The 18,074-nt window shown below is 39.8% G+C and overlaps 2 protein-coding genes across 4 annotated transcripts; one reads left to right on the top strand and one right to left on the bottom strand.

Annotated features, from left to right (window-relative positions):
- Nucleotides 1-372: 372 nt before the first annotated feature.
- On the top strand, nucleotides 373-4,847 carry LOC306774495 (ubiquitin carboxyl-terminal hydrolase 2-like; the record flags this gene model as incomplete). Its single annotated transcript, XM_079264550.1, has 8 exons — nucleotides 373-1,101; nucleotides 1,470-1,627; nucleotides 2,857-3,060; nucleotides 3,144-3,339; nucleotides 3,435-3,653; nucleotides 3,782-3,924; nucleotides 4,199-4,334; nucleotides 4,659-4,847. The coding sequence occupies 8 exons, from the start codon at nucleotides 373-375 to the stop codon at nucleotides 4,845-4,847; spliced, it is 1,974 nt and encodes a 657-aa protein (XP_079120676.1).
- A 230-nt stretch (nucleotides 4,848-5,077) lies between these two features.
- On the bottom strand, nucleotides 5,078-15,989 carry usp8 (ubiquitin specific peptidase 8). 3 transcript variants are annotated; one of them, XM_079239797.1, is made up of 19 exons: nucleotides 15,918-15,989; nucleotides 15,025-15,188; nucleotides 14,101-14,245; nucleotides 13,882-13,967; nucleotides 13,626-13,767; nucleotides 13,268-13,310; nucleotides 12,975-13,146; nucleotides 12,706-12,868; nucleotides 12,483-12,624; nucleotides 11,383-11,657; nucleotides 10,763-11,275; nucleotides 10,092-10,166; nucleotides 9,663-9,955; nucleotides 9,100-9,321; nucleotides 8,793-9,006; nucleotides 7,441-7,677; nucleotides 7,118-7,260; nucleotides 6,838-6,970; nucleotides 5,078-6,655 (listed from the first exon to the last, which is right to left on the bottom strand). In XM_079239797.1, the coding sequence occupies exons 2-19, from the start codon at nucleotides 15,126-15,128 to the stop codon at nucleotides 6,497-6,499; spliced, it is 3,261 nt and encodes a 1,086-aa protein (XP_079095923.1). In that variant the 5' UTR covers nucleotides 15,129-15,188; nucleotides 15,918-15,989; the 3' UTR covers nucleotides 5,078-6,496. The 3 variants fall into 3 exon arrangements, with proteins under 3 accessions (XP_079095923.1, XP_079095925.1, XP_079095924.1); XM_079239799.1 differs by having other exon boundaries at nucleotides 8,796-9,006; XM_079239798.1 differs by lacking the exon at nucleotides 15,918-15,989 and adding an exon at nucleotides 15,367-15,391.
- Nucleotides 15,990-18,074: the final 2,085 nt, after the last annotated feature.

Here is an 18,074-nt window from a genome sequence, read left to right as displayed (position 1 = left end):
TTTGCATGTTGCCAAGACTGTTGTCTGGCTACTGTGGGCCCTGTGTGGTTTTGCCTTAACAGCAGATTCTCAGGAGTGTGTGGACATTTCACCTGAGAGCATTAAGCTGTTATATATGTTCAAAATCGAGCACAAACACTTGGGCACCCAACAGGAAAACAGAAACTCCCAACTGTGGTGTTCAGTGTCTGGTTACCAGCTTTTAGCCATCAAACTGAAGAGGCAACAGGGCAGGACTTTAGTCAACTGAGGACCTTCTCTTTTGGTTTTGTAATGACACGGTGATTTAAGATCAGAGAACATCTTTGTTAAAGGAATCCTCATGCTTTTAAAGTTCTTTTTTTTTTTCTTGGACTGGGCACAGAGATAAGGATGAAAGCCCGAGCTTTGTCGGTGAGGGAGTGTAACTGGACGTCAGGTGAGTGCCACCTAGTGGATGAGCTGCATGGAGACACACAGAGGGACAGCCTTGGTTTGCCAAATATATTTAAGTCCAAGAAAGTAAGACTGCTCTCACAGACTCATACAAGGTCCACTTATCAGGTTTATCATACAGCCAAAGAGCTTTTGCTGAAAGTGTTGGACAGAGAGGGTGTCTGGGAGCTGGTTAGGAGAGCACATGTTTTAAAGGCGAGAGCTCACCGCCCGTCACCGAGCCAGAGAAGAGAACAGACTGTTGATCTTCCTGAAGAGGAGTATAATGAGGCATTAAAGTGGTTTTCTATAGTCCTGCAAAGTGGTTTGTCTGTAGGAGAGAACTGCAACTTTGGAGCAGAGATAACCCTCAAACTGGACAGATGGCATGGTGTCCTGAAGAGAAACAGCATCCAGACCAACCTCGTATCTCTGACCAAACTGGAGGATGGAGACAAGTTGGAAACTCTGTCTGCTTTCTGCAACCACTTATCCAGGCGCTACCAGGCCCTGTACAAACCTGGTCCTAACCTGGCTGTGAAGAAATACAGACTTTCCCAGCAGTGCAGCCTTTGCTCTCTCCACCTCGCCTTACTCTGCGACATGAGCTCGGGCTTTATCTGCAACATGTACCTGTTTTGTCCAGAGCAACTCCGGAAGCTGAGCAAGAGGCCTGTAGTTGAGCAGGTTGTCAAACGCCTACTAGGACCTTTCTGTGGACAAAGATGCATGGTTCAGCTGGACAGCTCAGCTTGGATGGGAGGCAGACTCACCAACATCCTCTCTGGACTGGGAATAAATATTCATTTTGTCCCACCTGTTAAACAGTAATGAGCCCAAGGTCATCTTCATTTCCAGCTGTCACCCCACCTCAGCCCAGTTCAACATTTGCAGACCCAATGTCAAAACTTGCAGCCCATCTACAGGGCTGGACGGGACCTGCTCTGTTTTCACCATCAAACCAGAAAGGATCAGCAGCAGATGTGTTTCTGCCAGGTCTCTGGGTGACACTTCATATCATCTGCATCAACACATATGTGCTCCACTCTATGCAGAGTCAGAGCTCAGGCAGGCAACTCATGGAGTTCACCCGAGCTCTAGCCTCTGAGCTGGCCACAGAGACCACTTGCTGTGGCAGGACTGTGCCTTTCCTGCCACGACTGATCAGCTGCTCGTACCAAAAACCAAGTCTAATAAACATTCCTGAGCAAAGGTGAGTCTTATTCTTCACAGTTTTCTGATTCAAGTTAAAAATAGCCTTCACAGTAACAGATGTGTGAAAGAACAAAGGAAAAAGTCATCTGAAAATGTCCAATTTTGGATCGTTTTATGGCTAAAAATACCTGTGTCAGTTTAACAGTGGAGAGCTTAAATGCAGCTGGAGCTGAATCCAGCTCACCATCACTCCAAGTTCATAGAGGATTACATTTTACCATGAAAATAAGCTCAGAAGGTATTTACTTATAACCACTGTAAGACATTTAATGGTACCTTTTTTTCAGTACACATGTGGTACAAATTATATTTATATATATAAATTAAATACACTTATTAGGCTGCAGAAACTAACTATTTCCTACCAGCAAGCCATGGGATGTTTTGTTTTTTCAATTAATGTCCTTAGTCCAGATATTGCAGACAACAATGGCTAGGCCCATCACAATTACCTAAATCCCAAAGGTAGCATCATCTAGCGTCTTGGTTTTGGAAACCTGAAAGATAAATATAATTTAAGATGAAAAATAAAGTTTAAAAGTTGCCAGCAAATGTCTGACTTGCTTAAAAAAATCATATCCAGTAGATGAGGTACTTGAGTAACAATCTGTTTGGATGTCTTTGAGAGCAGCAGATGGTGACATTTTTTATGTCGTACCAGTAAAGCCTTTTTTGCACTTTACATATTTACTTCACCATAAAATGAAAGCCATATTCTTCAGTACTAAGGACAATTTTTATAGAATATGCACAAAAAGTAAGTAAATAATTGTTTAGTCAGTTATTTCTCCCCCTTTAGAATAGTAGTAGGTGTTGTTTTACACATAATCAGACAGTCTGATTAACCACTTTTACAACATTTAACTTATATGGATGGTTCCTCTGTAGATGAGAAACACAGCTAAACATGTGCTGCCAGGCATGTGCCAGTCACAGCTCTATGACCAGCTATGCACCAACTCAGATTAGATTCCTGGATCCAGTGGCGATCACATTTTCTCAGAATCAGGGACTGACTCCATCCTCCAGGATGACAACTGAATTGAATTGAACTGAATTCAATGCTCCCCCCTTAGAGTTAGGATATTAGAGGAGAGAGAATAGTTTAGACTGTTGTGAGTCCAACCCCAAGTTTAAAATTTAAGATTTAAGAGGTTAAACTAAAAATACATGTTGAATGATTAAAAAACAAAAAAAAAAACCCATTTTGTGTGTTTTCTGTTGCAGGACTAACAGCTGTGGTAAGGTGATGGAAAATGACAAAAACAGCTCTGCAGTGAGGTTAGAGACCAAGTGGAACAGGCCGGGAGTGTGTGGATTAGACAACTATGGGAACTCCTGCTACTTAAATGCAGTGCTGCAGTGTCTCTGTTCCTCTGTGCCCCTCGTGGAGCACCTCCTTGATCAGGACACACGGAAAGAGCTCTCAAAGTAACGCCTCTCACCCTGTCATCTTCTGACTCATTTAAATCGAGGTTTGTTGTCCCAGTGGTTTTAACACCTTGTTGCTGCAGGTCTAAGTGCAGGTTTGCTGAGGTTCTTGCCCGTCTGCTGGAGAAAATGTGGCTGGGAAGCAACTCAAGCTGTGCCCCTGCCGAAGCCAGGTCTATGCTGTGCTCCATTCTCCCTCAGTTTAACAACTATGCCCAGCAAGATGCCCAGGAGCTGCTGCTTTTTCTCCTCAATGCACTCCATGATGACTTCAAAAAGGTGTGCCTGCATTACGCACACCAACACTTGAACCCCTTACTCTTTGTGATTAACCACGCCTAGAGAAAGACTTACTTTGTATTTGTCTTTACAAGGTCTTTACAAAGCGCCAGATGCGCTCCTTATTACAGCTTCCGAGACAAGAGCAGAACAGGAACTTTGCCACAGAGTCCAATATAGTCTCACATCTGTTTGAGGGCCAGTTGAGCTACATGAGTTTGTGCATGCATTGTGATCATCAGGCACACAACACTCAGACCTTCACTGTGCTGTCACTTCCAATTCCAAAAGACACCAACAAGTGCTCCATTCAGGTACCCTTTACCGGCATCACACACCATCACCACCTCATTTAAAACACTATCCACACTTTGATATTACAACATCTTAATTTTGCTGTTCAGTGCCTCCTCACTTTCAACCTGCGCCTGTGTTTGGGCAGGATTGCTTGTCACTGTTTTTCGAGCAGACCATCCTCACTGAAGGAGAGCAGATGCTGTGTTCAGTGTGCGAACTGAGGAGAGAAACTGCGATCTTGACATGCTTAGAAAAACCTCCTGAGATCTTCGTGTTACACCTCAAGCGGTGGGTTAAAACATTACCTGTAAGGAAGCTGCTTACAGGAAGGGTGCATGTTTAACAGATAAATCTTTAACCATTATGCAATATGTGAAATTGGCAGATCAGTACTACCTACTGATTCATTTAACTTTAGAGCTGGTAGATATTTCAGTCTTTTTTTTTTGTATACATTTCTCATATTTGAGAGCTACTTTGTGGTTTTGAGGCAATTTGCCTTGAAATGTTTTGTTTCCATATAAGTATTTTTAAATTAATCGGATTACTATTTCCTCTCCAGGTTCAGTTGCAGGGGCAAGAATCAAGTAAAACTGAGGACTAATGTTTTCTTCTCCATGAAACTGGATCTCACCCCATTTTTATCCAGCTCAGCACAGAACATTTCTCCTTCTTCATATCATCTTTATGCTGTTGTGGTAGGTAATCACTCAGAAAATATAACGACATTAATGGATCACCATAATATGAGCAGACAAGTCTTAACTTTTATTTCATTTTGCAGTTTATTTTCCTTTTTAATAGGTTTGTAAGTTTTGTAGTTTTTGTGGGTCTTCATACATTCTATATGTTTAATGATGTCACTGTAACAATTTTCCACAACAAACTGTAGAAGCAAAGACTGTAGAAGTCTAAGACTGAGGATGATTTTGCTGATCTTTTTCCAAAAAAATTGCCTCAAAATAGCTTAAATAAAAGTAAACTAAACCAATGTGATAATAATTTACGCTCTCCTTCTCAAGAACCACTTAGGTCACCTGAACATGGGTCACTACACGGCTGTGTGCTACAACACGCTGGCGCAGAGGTGGCACTGCTTTGACGATGCAGTTGTCAGTGAGGTACAAGACAACTTAGTCCAATCTCCAAACGCTTACGTGCTCCTCTACAGTCGTAAGCCTTTCCAGAAGCCAAAGATCCACGGACTCTGAGCAGAATCTGCTAAAAAGGGGTTTTACCAAAACGTGTGAACTGTACTTCCTTTATGCAGAGTTCAGTCTTTAAACAGCTGCTTGTCATCCCATTGTCTCCCCACCTACCATAAATAAAGATCTAAAGCAGACCTGTCTGATAAATTGGTTATGCACTATAAGTGCCTTACAATAGCATTGAAAAAACAAATCTGGCAACCACACACACAAACACACAGAGCTTAATCTGAAGCAGTTTTAATAAATAGTAATAGGAGTTGTTTGAGGTTAATATAATCGTTATATCTTAAACAATCTTAAGAGATAAAAATCAACAAGTACAAGTGAAAAGAAAAACAGATCTCGATCTCATGCTAGGCAATAAAACTGTCTTCGGGTAGTAGAGTCAGATCCGTCAACGTCAGGTCTCTGGTTCGTTCAGAATGAACATCTCGTCTACTTTGATCATTCTCTCGTCGGTCGGTCAGCAAGTCAGTCCGGCAGCAAATGTTGACACTGTTGCACTCAAAGAAGCGAATAAGGTCAATTTCCCATGTCTTCATGTTACCTGGCTCAGTACTTAACACAGAATTAAAATACATCAGTAAATTCAAACTCCACACTTCCACACACAAAACAGCATCTCTGGCATAAACAAAGAAACATATCCACTGATCCCACTACTTTTTCCCCATTAGTGTCTTAAATTTTTACATTTATAGTGAATAAATGTAAAAATTTAAGCATGTTGAGCAGAGAATGAACCTTACAGAAGCAGGTAAAGGTTTCTGTCCCTGGCCGAACCGAGCAAGGTGAACCTGCTCTCTGCATTAGTACTGATTTTAATGTGTTTTGTGTGTGAAGTTCTGCTGTTAAACAATGTGTTTTACATAAACAACTTCAACTGATTGCATATTGTATAAGTTCAAGAATGTGGATAATATGAACAATTATTCTAAATTTCCTCCTCCCCTTCAGAAGAATGAAAAAGGCATTCTGTCTTTTCATTCGCTCTTATATCAAACACCAGAAGGCTTGACATTTTTTTCCCCATCATTTATATATTGATATAATGGTTGCTACTTTCAAAGATAAAAAAAAAAAAAAAGAAAAAAAAAAAAAGTAATTTGGTCACTTAACAGATAAACACCTTGCCCTCAAGTATTTACACCAACATTTCTGAATGTGCAACATCAGCATTAGTAAGAATCTACATGCCATCTAACTGTTATTCTGTGTACACAGTATGAGAAAGCTGAAAATCAGTTCTGCAATACTGCCAGTCACGCCGAGTACAGCAGAAATTAGAGTAAAGAGTATTTGAATCAGCTGTCGACCTAAAACACAACTATGGTATTAAAGTCAGATTAACATAGGCATCTGTTTAGTCACTAAATGATTGGTAATGTGAACAGACAGCATGTTTTAACAGCTATGGAGTTTTCTAGTAGCTGAAGCGTTGCGCAGCGTGTCTGCACCCGTTCTCCGACCTGAATCCCATAGCCACTTTCTTGAGTGTGTCGTCTCGTGCACGTACTCGACCCGTTACACTGCAACTCTGTGCCCCAGGTCCTTGGAGCTGAGGTTTTAAAAATAGAAAGGACAACCTGCAGGCTTGAGCCCTGCGGCCGCAATGGAATTTTTACTTCCCTTCAGGTCCTTCAGCACCGTCACAGTGTGGAGTAAAACAGGATGTAGGCTGCAGACGACTTCACAGACGAGGTGGAGATTTCAGACACCTCGTGGTCGTCAAACTTGTGCCAGCGCTGTTTTGGGGTGTTCTTACAGTAGGCTGTATAGTGGCCACCATCTAAGCCCCCATAGTGATTCTGGTGGTAGAGAAGAAGAAACTATAGCATGTCTGAAGTTCTGGATAAATGTATTTCTCACTTGCAGGATACAGTGAGCTGCAGTTTTCATGCTGTTAAAATAAAATCTATTCAAACTCACTCAAGACACCAATTGTGTCTTCTCTAAACAGAAATCAATTCATTCATTCATTCATACTTACCGAAACTCCATAAAGGCTGTATCTTTTCAGGCTCTGCTTGGGACCAATAACATACTGTGCAAGGTCCAGATTATCTAAAGGGAAGTCTACAGAAGTCTGTAGTTTTTGCTTCCATCTACCTTCATATGAGAACCTGTAGAAGTAAATATTAAAAGGATAGAAGTGCCAAAGGTAAAAATAACATCAAGCTGAACATCTTTAAGGTTATTATAATGCTATTTTCCTAATCAATTGTAGTTTTACTAGAGCAGCAATGTAACTGTACTGAGGGACTACTGACCGTTTTAAGTGCACCAGGAGAATGGGTGGAACCTTCCAGATCTCCAGTTTCTTAGTGGAATCTCTGTGAGCTTTGCAGTGTCTGCAGAAAACTTTGTTGTTGTCAGTCAGCTTTTCCTCTTTGGAGAATAACCTCAGACAATCCTGCAAAGAAAAGCCCAAGATTTCACCTTCTGTTTTGATATCAAACTATTAATCTGACTACTGTAAGGAAACAGAAAATATAGAAAGTCTCTCTGACAAGCTTAGATCCAATCAGAAGCCTTTAGTAACACTAATACTGCTGGTACATGCACTGATGGACGTGTTTTCTGTGTGACCAACCTGCAGGGAGCACTTGCTGGTCGAAGCAAGAGGCAGCGACAGGTACATAAACGTCTCAAATGTCCTTGACTTGCGATGGCAGGTCAGACACTGCACTGTGGACTTGAACTGCCCCTGGAAGAGTGCTACGATGATGGACTCGTTGAGCAGCTTGTGCTTGCTCCATGCCACGTCAGCTGCAGTCTGATCATCCAGATGGTCGTTTTCCTCTTCTTTGTACCGCTTCCTGTTGTCCGCCTGATGGAGATGGAAAAACATGGTAGAACTAAGGAACAACTGCAACAATAGCTTAGCAGTACCTGCCTTCATGATCCCACAAAAAAAACACCTGACTGAGAAAATACAGAACACATCAGTAATGTCAATAATACCTCCCTCCCCTCCCACACCTTCAATAAGAAAAACAAAAAACTTTTTTCTAAGCAACAATTTGTGTATTCAAGGCCTATATAATAAATTTCAGCTTTATCAACATGCAGATAAGCCAGGTCACTTCGAATATGAAAGGCAGGAAGATATGGGTGACAGGTTAGTGGTTGCTAATTAATATCTCAATAGGCAGAATGACTGAAAAATTAATTATCCTGGGAAGATAAAGTGGACACGGACTGGGCCAGCCTGATGGCAGACACGTCTGAACATCACACAAAAGGAACGGGATGAGATGGAGTGTGTCATGAGAAATGCACATCACCAGCTGCTACGATTTAATCAGCAACTCATCCTTCCCATTTTAATCATTTAGTACCCTGATAAACAAAACTGATTCACTTGTGTTCCACGTTGATTGTTACAGCAGTCAGAGAAATAAACAGTAGCTTTTTAAAAAAAAAAAAAAAAGAAAATAGAAAAATAGAAAAAATCTTTTTCCTCTTCTTTTACCAAATGATCTAATCCTTTTGCCCATTTAAACACACATGAAGTCAGTCAAAAAAGAAAAATCATACAGGCAATGAGCATGTTTTGGGTCTACATGCACAGACGTTCTGACAGAGCATCAGACCGGACAGATGCAGACACAGCACATTCACACTGCTGCAGGAAGATCAAGAACACACAACTATTTACTTACTCTCTAATTTGTCATCAAAATGAAACCCAGTGAAAAAATAGAAAGAAGGAAAATGATAAGACTAAGTTTTTCAGTTGTTAACAGGCAAATGTGCAACAACATACAGGTGCAGTAAAAGGCAAACCTTACACAGCCAAATAAATACATCATCTATTTAAACAACAGCTAACTCGGAGTGAGCACATGTTGAAGTAAAAAAATTATTTTATATTAAATCTTTGAAGGACATCATTTACACCACCCGGGTGGTTCTGTTGTGCCTTGAATAAAGTGTGAGGACTACCTTGTTGAGGTCTTCGTGGAGCCCATCCATGAGGAACAGCAGCAGCTCCTGGGAGTCTTGCTGGTCATAACCAGAAAACTGCTCATTAATCTTGCCAATGGTGATCTTGAAGTCTCGTGGACTGATGCATTTGTACAGACCAGCCCACAGGGCCTTCATGATCACACCAAACTCCTCTGCAACTTCCCCTTTATGGCCGAGAATATTGTACCTGACCCAGAAAGAATACAAATACAGGAATGTTACACATTTCCATAATAATCGATTCTTTAAGGGAAGTAATGTCGCTTATCTGAAACCTGACCTGTTGATGTCGTCAAGGTAGCAATTGTTATTAAAGTATTCAGCCATGGCAGGAGTGTTGCAAAGACACTGTAAGATGGAGTTCATATAGCATGTGTTGCCCAGGTTACGAAGACCAGTCAGTGCTGGACCCAGACCTCCAAATGTTGGATTCAGGTTGCGAATTTTGGCTGCAGATGGCCGCACTATCTCCACTTTAGAATAAACCTTTGTACTGGGAGGTCTGGAGGAAAGAGAAACACGCCATTATCATGCAAGGCATCCAAAAAGTACAGTGAAGTTCAGTTCACTGACCAGTACACATTGCCCAGTCATCACGGCAACTGATGGCTGATTAACACAGGAGACATTTATTCAGTGAACCATTTTTTATAAAAAATAATGTTATGTTTTTTCTACAAATGAATGACTCTGAACTTAAAGCACATATAAGAGCTGCTGAACATTCATTCTACCACGTTTTAACTGTAGCAGCAAACAATGACTTTTTTCTTAGGATTGTTTAGTGGAATAGTTCAAACACATTGGTATTTGTGTGTTGTACCATACATGTGTGTATCTTACTTGGTTTCTCTGTTAATAGTGGGTATGACAGCAGCAGTGGTTGGGGCAGTGGCCTTTTTCTGGGCCTCATCTCTCAGGTCCTGACTGATGTCTGGGGAGGAGTAGGAACGTTTCAGTTTTGACTGCTCTCGATCACGGTTGATGTCTGGCTCAGGTGGCCGAGGTTGCTTCTGTTTGACTGTTGGTGGTGTGGAAGGTGGGGTCTGGGGAACCGTGACCTCAGGAGGGTACAGGTGGACGCGATTGGTTGGGGAATGGTAGTATCTATAAGTCCCTGTTACTGTGTCGAGGAACTAATAACAAAAAAATAAATAAATAAAAACAGAGTGAGAACAATGTTTCCCTATTAAAATATACAGCAAAACAACTTTCAACATTGTAAACTCCACATGACTCAGCATTTCAGAGATATAAATTAATATTTGGTACCTTCATCCAACCATCTGGGAGGCCAGGCACACTCCTACCCATCTCTTCACTCCTTGCTCTGGTCAGAGGCTCTCTCTGTAAAGCAAACACACACTGGCTTCACAGACATCTCAAGATTTTGAGTAGTGAAAAAGCAGGCGGTAAAGGCAGCAAGAATGTCTTTTTTTTTTTTTTCTAACAAAATAAGCTCATTTAAGAATGCAATGAACACTCTCTGGATTTATAAGAGACGTGAACAACATGAGCAGCATGCATACATAACAAAAATGAAAACTAAGCCGATGTAGCTGTAAATGAATTTGAGGAAAGAGTTGTTAAATCTTTTTGATTAAATGCATAGAAACAGAGCTGGAATAATACTGGTGACAAGTCAGCTTTTGAATAGCCAGAGTATACACACTCCAGCTGTATAAAAAGGATTTTGCATCGGTGTATTTTGTCTGAGACTTGAATTAATTTGTGAATTAATGTTTGCATGGACACCGATTTCAAGCCAGGTGGTTCAAAACATATGATAATGAAGAGTTTTGCAAGTCCCTTTTAACAACAAATGTAGGCCATCAAGCCTTTGGAGCGAATTCCTTTCGTTTTGTTAATGCAGCTTGCACAAAGACAAAAAATGTACCTTTGAACTATAGCAGCGCTCGACCCTGACAGCAAAGGGAACTCACCTTGATTTCACTAACAATGTGGTTGGGAGCAGGTGAATCCAGAGACATGCTCTTTGAGGGAGTGTCAGAGTTTGGCTCCTTCGACCTCCTGTCCTTGTCGTCCCACACTCTGTTCTCTTTGTCTTCTTCTTCTTCCTCTGCCTTTTGCCTCTCAAGTCTCTTTTTCTCCTGATGTCTTTTGTCCTCCTCTTCCTTTTTCTTCTCACTTTCTTCTTTCTCACGTCTTTCTCTCAACTCTCTCTCTTTCTTTTCCTTCTCCCGTCTCTCCTCTTCAAAACGGCGCTCCTGCATACGTTTATCCTGCTCTTGCCTTGCCTTTTCCATCACTGCCACTGCTTCAGAGTGTATCTGACTCTGCTCTTCTTTAGACAGAACAGTGCCTGGGATGAGGGGTGGTTTGACAGAGCGGTCAGGGATGACTGGACCATTTTGGGTGGAATCTTTTGCAGACCCATTCTGGCCTGACTTGGGTTCATCTGACACCCGGACAGAGGGTTTCTTGGTACGGTCAAACTGTGAGAGGCAAACAGGTGGATAAAAGAAAACATGAACCAGATTTAGAAAAACACTGGAACTCTTTCTGTTTAGGATTTCCCAAGTTTTCAGGGTAGGCACTATACCTGGGGGAATCCCTTAGCTGTTGCAGGTGACTGACTGGATGCAGGGCCCTTCTTAATAGGGTCTTGCCCAGAAGTTGTAGTTTCTGCGACAGGGGATTCAACGTCTGGCAACTTATCAGCAACCACGGAGGTTCTGGATGTTGGTGGTTCTGCAGGTGCAATCCCATTAACCAGCACAGGAGCAGATGGCTCCTGAAGCTCAGGTGAAACTTCAGGCTCAGGCTGGGGTGGCACAGGAGGTTTTGGTTCCTCTAAGGATGGGTAGCTGAAATTCACTTTTCAAAACATCACAGAAAATTATTTCATTTAAATGATAAATAAGTAATGCAGGATTTAGCATGTTCAAAATACCATGTTCCCATTTTATTTTCATTCTTGCATATGTGCAATATGCTTAACATTTAAAGCTCCCAGGCAAATTTAGCAACTTTTGGTCCATCTTTTTTCTGGCACTGAAATAAACAACTGAAACTTCTTCTTTAATTCTTTTCAAACATAACTTTCTTGTCATTAGTTGATGTTTGGTACTTACCTGATTGTTACCTGATTACCCCTTACTGTCTGATTGGCAGCAACTTTCACAGAAAGTGGTTTTGTCATAACTTCTGGTTCAAAATAGAAGTCTTTTACCAAAATAGTGTTACTCACAGTTTTGTAAATGGAAAAAATGTGATAAATTATTGCTTTATAATGGACCACTTTTTGTGGATTTATTAAATCAACAATGTCGCCAAAAAAACTCTATATTTTGTACCTGGGTATACATACATCTTGACAGGATATAAATGCCTGGAGAACTTCTGTAGATCACTTAAAGGCTAAGCTATCTATCACCATTTACCCTTGAGAGCTACACTTTACTCTACATAAGAAAGAGTGGACAATGCAAGCGATGGCACTTGGATGGCTCCAGAGGTATAAAAAACTTGGAGTGTCAGTACTTATAACACAAAATTACATGTATTGTTTACTTTAATTCAAACTAAATCTGCTTTTTATAATTTTTTGGAAAAACAACAAAAAAACAAAATCATAACTCAGAATCCAGTAAATACAACGAGCCAGAACTGGAAGCTTTATCTTGTGCTGGTGATACTCACATTGAGGAAAGGTGTTGATAACAGACTGTCTAGGCGGTCGGACTTTAGCGTTGGTTGTGTACATGGGGTAAAATAACAACCAGTTCTCGTAGCCCCCTTCCAGCACTAGTGGCTCACTACGCAGGATGGTGAGGCTGTCCCACTGTTAAGTGTGTAAACACATAGTTCATAACAAGATTATTCTCTTGTTCATACATAACCTAAACACCACCCACACACAAACCTTATAGATGGCATCTTTGAGGCTTTGCAGGGTCGTTCCCAGTTTAAGGTCAGTGACAGAACTGAACCAGTCCAGCAAAACGATGTAGTCCACAAACCCTCGCCGCCGCCAATGATCCTTGGACACTTCAGGCAGTTTTGCTTCAATCTGATTCACAGTGATTCTGAAAAGTCATGACATTTAAGTTGAGGAGTTGAAAGTTTGGGCTTTTTTCTCCTTCCATTTACACAAACATTATGAGGACAAAAGAAGATGAAGTTGACTCGCACCCTGGGCTAATGGCCTCCTCAGGTACACTGATGCAGGTCTGGGCTGGGACTTGAATGTGAGACTCCTCAAAGTCACCATAGCTGCGGGCATCCATGACAATTATGGATATCGTCTGGTCCTTCATGATGTGGAAAAGTTTCTCGGCTGTTATTCCACCAGCTGGCTGGGCAGCTATATGATAAAGTCATTAAATTCATTTTAAAAAAAAAAACAAAAAAAAAAAACAGAACTGTTTCATAAAAATGTTTTACAGGAAAAAGCATGCCCTTACTCCTCGTGAGACTTATTTTACCTTTTGTGATTACACTCTTCAGCTCATTCTGCTCTCCTTTCACCTGGCATACATACACAAAAAACTATATTAGTTTTAATGGATTTCATTCTTACATAAAATAACTACAAATACACTAACCATTAGTTAGACCACTGTTTAATGTATTTTTTCCTAATCTGAGCTGTACATTTTTGTGTCAACAGAATTAAAACTGCATTTAGGGATCATGAATTCCTGTATAGCTCTCAATGATTATTAGTATATTATTAGGTTATTTCAGACAGAAAAAGTAGTGAAATGGGGATGATTTTTTTTTTTTAATGGGCAATTCACTATGGCAGATACTGCAGCAGTAGGTTTAAAATTTGATCTCAACCTTTTTGCTGTCCTTCTTGGTTGCGGAAGACAATTTTGGGGAGCCCCGACCCACATCTTTCTCTGATATTTCCTCCCTTTTCTTCTTCTCCTCTAATCTTTCTTTTTCCTCAAGTTTTTTTCGAACTTCAAACTCCTCATACCTGTATGAAACAGAAATAATGGCTGGGTAAAACGGAAAGAGAGTAGCTTGTATAGATGACATTCTGCAGCATTTGCATTAAATAAGTCTGCAAGATATGCGACAAGCTTCTAACCTTAGTTTAAGGCTATCGGACAGCTTCTCAGCTTCTTCAAGGGCTTTCTTGAAGCTGGTTGGTCCGAGCATAGTCATGTAATAATCCTAAACAAATACAGAACACAGTCACTCAGGAAAAACAACTTGTGAAATCTTTAAATATTTTTTCCTTTACATAACATTTCAATTAGTAATTATTAATAAAGGGGAAAAGTAATTACAAAATGCTCTATCATACCAATTGTTGCTTGAAGTCTGGCCTTTTCTTGATGATGTCATATACTGTTAAATACTTCATGTACAGCACATAAGCTTTCTCCTCATCTCTGTCAAGGCGACACTCCTCAGCTGCCTTGAAGAGTTTGCAGGCACTCTGAACATAGCTAGAACACAAAAAATAGATAAATAAATATATCACTGCCACACAACTGTAATGCACCTTAAAAAAAAAAAAAAAAAAAAAAAAAAAAAGAGTCATCATAGCCCAGTTTTGCATATTTTTCTTCTCTCTGGTCTCAGATCAGCTGTGGTTTTTGAACCAGTTCTGTTCAGGACCCACCGACATGCCTAGTATTCTAATATCAGCAGAGGACATTGCATACTTTCTTTTCAACATGTAGACCAGTGTTTTTTAACCTTTTTTGAGCCAAGGCACATTTTTTTCACTGAAAAATCCCAAGGCACACCACAAACCAAAATGTTTTTTTTTTTTTAAAGTCCATATTATTAATATAAAGTCCATCTCGTCAAAGCCTCTTGAATAGAAATCAGATAAAAACAAGAAGGAATATTATTGTCTTTCACTGGGATTTGTTTGGATGAACACAGAGCTGCTTTTTAGACCAATAAGGTGAAATTGGTTAATTTCTCAGTGAACACCTGATAATCTCTCACAGCACACTAGTGTGCCATGGCGCAGTGGTTGAAAAACACTGAAGTAAACTATGATGCAGCCATTGATGTTTGCTTATTCTCATACCCTGCAGCTCTTTAAGTATGTCTATAAAAAAAAAAAAAAAAAAAAAAAAAAAAACACTTTTTAGGTTGGAAACAAATTCAGCTTTTAAAAAAAGCTGCTTAAAATAAATGACATCACGTTGATCAAAATAACATCTTTATAACACAATGAGCTGCTGTTAGCAAACAAAACACCAAACCTTACCTTCTGGTGCTCGTCTTGTCGGGCTTTATTTCAGCTTTTTTGTTGAGGTCACCCAGAGAAGTGGATAAATATAGCTCCTTGACCCCTGTAGATACTGCAGGCATCTTGGCGGATGTGATCCCAAACAGGCGCCTGTCAGTGCTGGACACAAGCTCTGGTCATCTCTAACAAAATGTGACATCAAAATAAGGAAGACGCACGGTGTTTATTTGACATTTTAATCTACTAATCTGTTTCCCTGCTCTCATCGATCGCGTTAGCTTATATTTGGGGCACTGTTGACTTTCAACAATACCAGCAATGTGTTAGCGCCATGTTTAAAGGGATGTTGGTTTAATTTACCTTTAGCTGTCGTACACGGTTTAATGATGTCCTAAATTAGAACAGACTCAGCTATATTTAAAAAAAAAAAAAAGAGAATGAGGTCAATGATTTGTCGTTAATGATCACATAGTATTGTGTTTACAGAAAACAACTTAGCCAACATTATTTAGCCTGTGGTGCAGGATTTGTTAACATTCATGACAACAACAGTACTTTTCTGGCTAATGTTAGACGTGACTAAATGCCTAAACTAGATCTTTGCAGGACCATCTGATGAAACAATAGGATGAAGGCCTTTCTCTGCAGACTGCAAACCGGCAAAAGGAAAAAAATAAACACATTTCTGGAACCTAAATGTGTACTTAGCTTTGCTGCTAGCTAGCTAGCTACATTAGCATGCTGCGCTTTAAGACGCAGTTTCGCGTCCATGAGCTGCTTCACTACTGCCCCGGCAGTCAGAGACACAATTATATTCGACATGAAATACACATCTTTCTGGAAAAATACTAACATATGTAAATTGGTGGATGTTTCGGTAAGTAGTAATCAATTTAAGAAATAAAAATTACCCCTTTCAGGTCCGTTGCTTACACTTAAGCTACTTTTTTGACAGCTGATTTCTGATTTCTTGTTCCGCTTCCTCTTTCTTTCCTCTCTATGGCGTTTATTCGCTCTTGGAGGTACATTAGCGCCACCACCTGGACAAAAGTATGTGTAGCTAAAAAGAAAGGGGGTATTGTGTCCAAACATTAGTAATTTAATATGCATATCACGTTTATAAATATTTTTTTCTTACCATGCCCACGTGGCCAAGTTGTCTCTTTGTTGTCTAACCCTATTCAACCAGACATCGATCAGTCCATCTTTGTATAAATTTTGCAGCTCACCTGGGATCAGGGATCAGGCCATTTTCTGTCTGTTCTAAGCCATTTTTCAAAGCATGACTCAGTATACCTAATTTCCATCTTCATTTATTGGTATTTTTTATTTTTCTGTGTTAGATGATATTCGTTACTTCTCCCTTGAACTGATCACAGCTTCACGTGTACGTGACATTGTTGAGCCTTTGTAGTATCCAGATGTAAGCCCCTGGACTTTCTCCCAAAGAAAAAACAAAGTTCAAACTCCATTTACTGCAAAGGCTTTGCCAGTATACAGGGACATTTACTTATCAACATATTTTCATCACCTATATGGGACAGGGTCACATATTAGATATGCATTTTCTACTGACTTTCCTTGCAAGAATCCAAGTGTGACGAGAGGGGATTGTGTGTGTGTGTGTGTGTGTGTGTGTGTGTGTGTGTGTGTGTGTGTGTGTGTGTGTGCGTGTGTGTGACAACGTCATCTTGGAAGTTTCACTCAAGGAAATCTGCCTTACTCAGGTTAATCTACAAAGCTTTGAGACAAGATCAGTTTGTGCAAGTCACATGCACACATCATAAGGAGTCACCACCACTAACAGGACCTGTCGACCACCAGAGGGAGTCAATCTGAAAAAAAAGGACAAATAACAGAGTTACCACTAGTAAAATTAATTGTTCAATGAAAAATTAAATGCTAAAAAGGAATTAGAATGATCAAGAGCCAAACTGTCATAAAACAGATCTGACACATCCAAACTAGAGACTGCCCTTTGCAGTGTCCTACCCAACAGAAGGAATCGCCTAAAAGACCATCTCATGGCAAAGCAGCATGAAGACACATGGACTGGGGACAGGACAGCAGTCACAGAGCAGCAGGCTGGCACAGTCGGTGTCTAGCTGTGCCGGAACAGTTGGCCCTGTGTCAATCAGCAGGGTCCCACCTCGGAAAAGCTTTGAGCCAAAACTCTGATGGCATTATTTATTTTTTGTTTAATTTATATATATGTAAATATATATATATATATATATATATATATATATATATATATATATATATATATATATATATATATATATATATATATATATATATATATATACATATTTCTTTTTTTTTTTCTCAGTCATTAGTAATTTAATATGCATATCACTACTTCAAATCTTCTTTTCTTACCATGCTCACGTGACCAAGTTGTCCCTTTGTTGTCTAATCCTATTCAACCAGACATCAATCAATCCATCTTTGTATAAATTTTGCAGCTCACCTGGGATCAGGAATCAGGCCATTTTCAGTCTGTTCTAAACCATTTTTTAAAGAATGACTCAATATTCTATTAAGTAAATGAAAAAAATAAATAAAGGTAATATTATTTATTCACCTGTACTATAGTTTTTGTTACAAAAATATTACAATACTGATGAGGTTAAAGTAGGACTTCAGTTTAAAAACTGGTTCATAATTATTTTCATGGCATATTCATGCAATGATACTGGGATCTTGTCAGCTTCACAGTTGCTTTCAAATGTAGTTTGTTCTTTGAGTTATACTTTAACGGATGCGTGCAACCACATGTTTTGTGCAACCACATGTTTATCTTTTTCCACCTTCATTCTCAGTCTCATTCATCAGTCATTGTCTGTGTTTATTCTGTCTATATTCATATCAAACTTAGTGGCCATATCTTCTCTCTATGAACTGCTTTTGACTTTCTGATTGTATGATCAAACCTATATGGGAAGGTTTTTTTTATGTGACAGGCTGAGATCATATTGATCTTTTCCACCTTATTAGAATAAAAGCACCAAAATAAGACTCTATGTCAAGCACTTTGTCTTTGATGTAACAAACCAGCAACCAAA

The sequence above is a fragment of the Telmatherina bonti genome, assembly GCF_933228915.1.
Source record: "Telmatherina bonti genome assembly, chromosome: 1".
NCBI classification, from domain to species: Eukaryota; Metazoa; Chordata; class Actinopteri; order Atheriniformes; family Telmatherinidae; genus Telmatherina; species Telmatherina bonti.
This window is presented reverse-complemented; position numbering and strand designations above follow the sequence as displayed.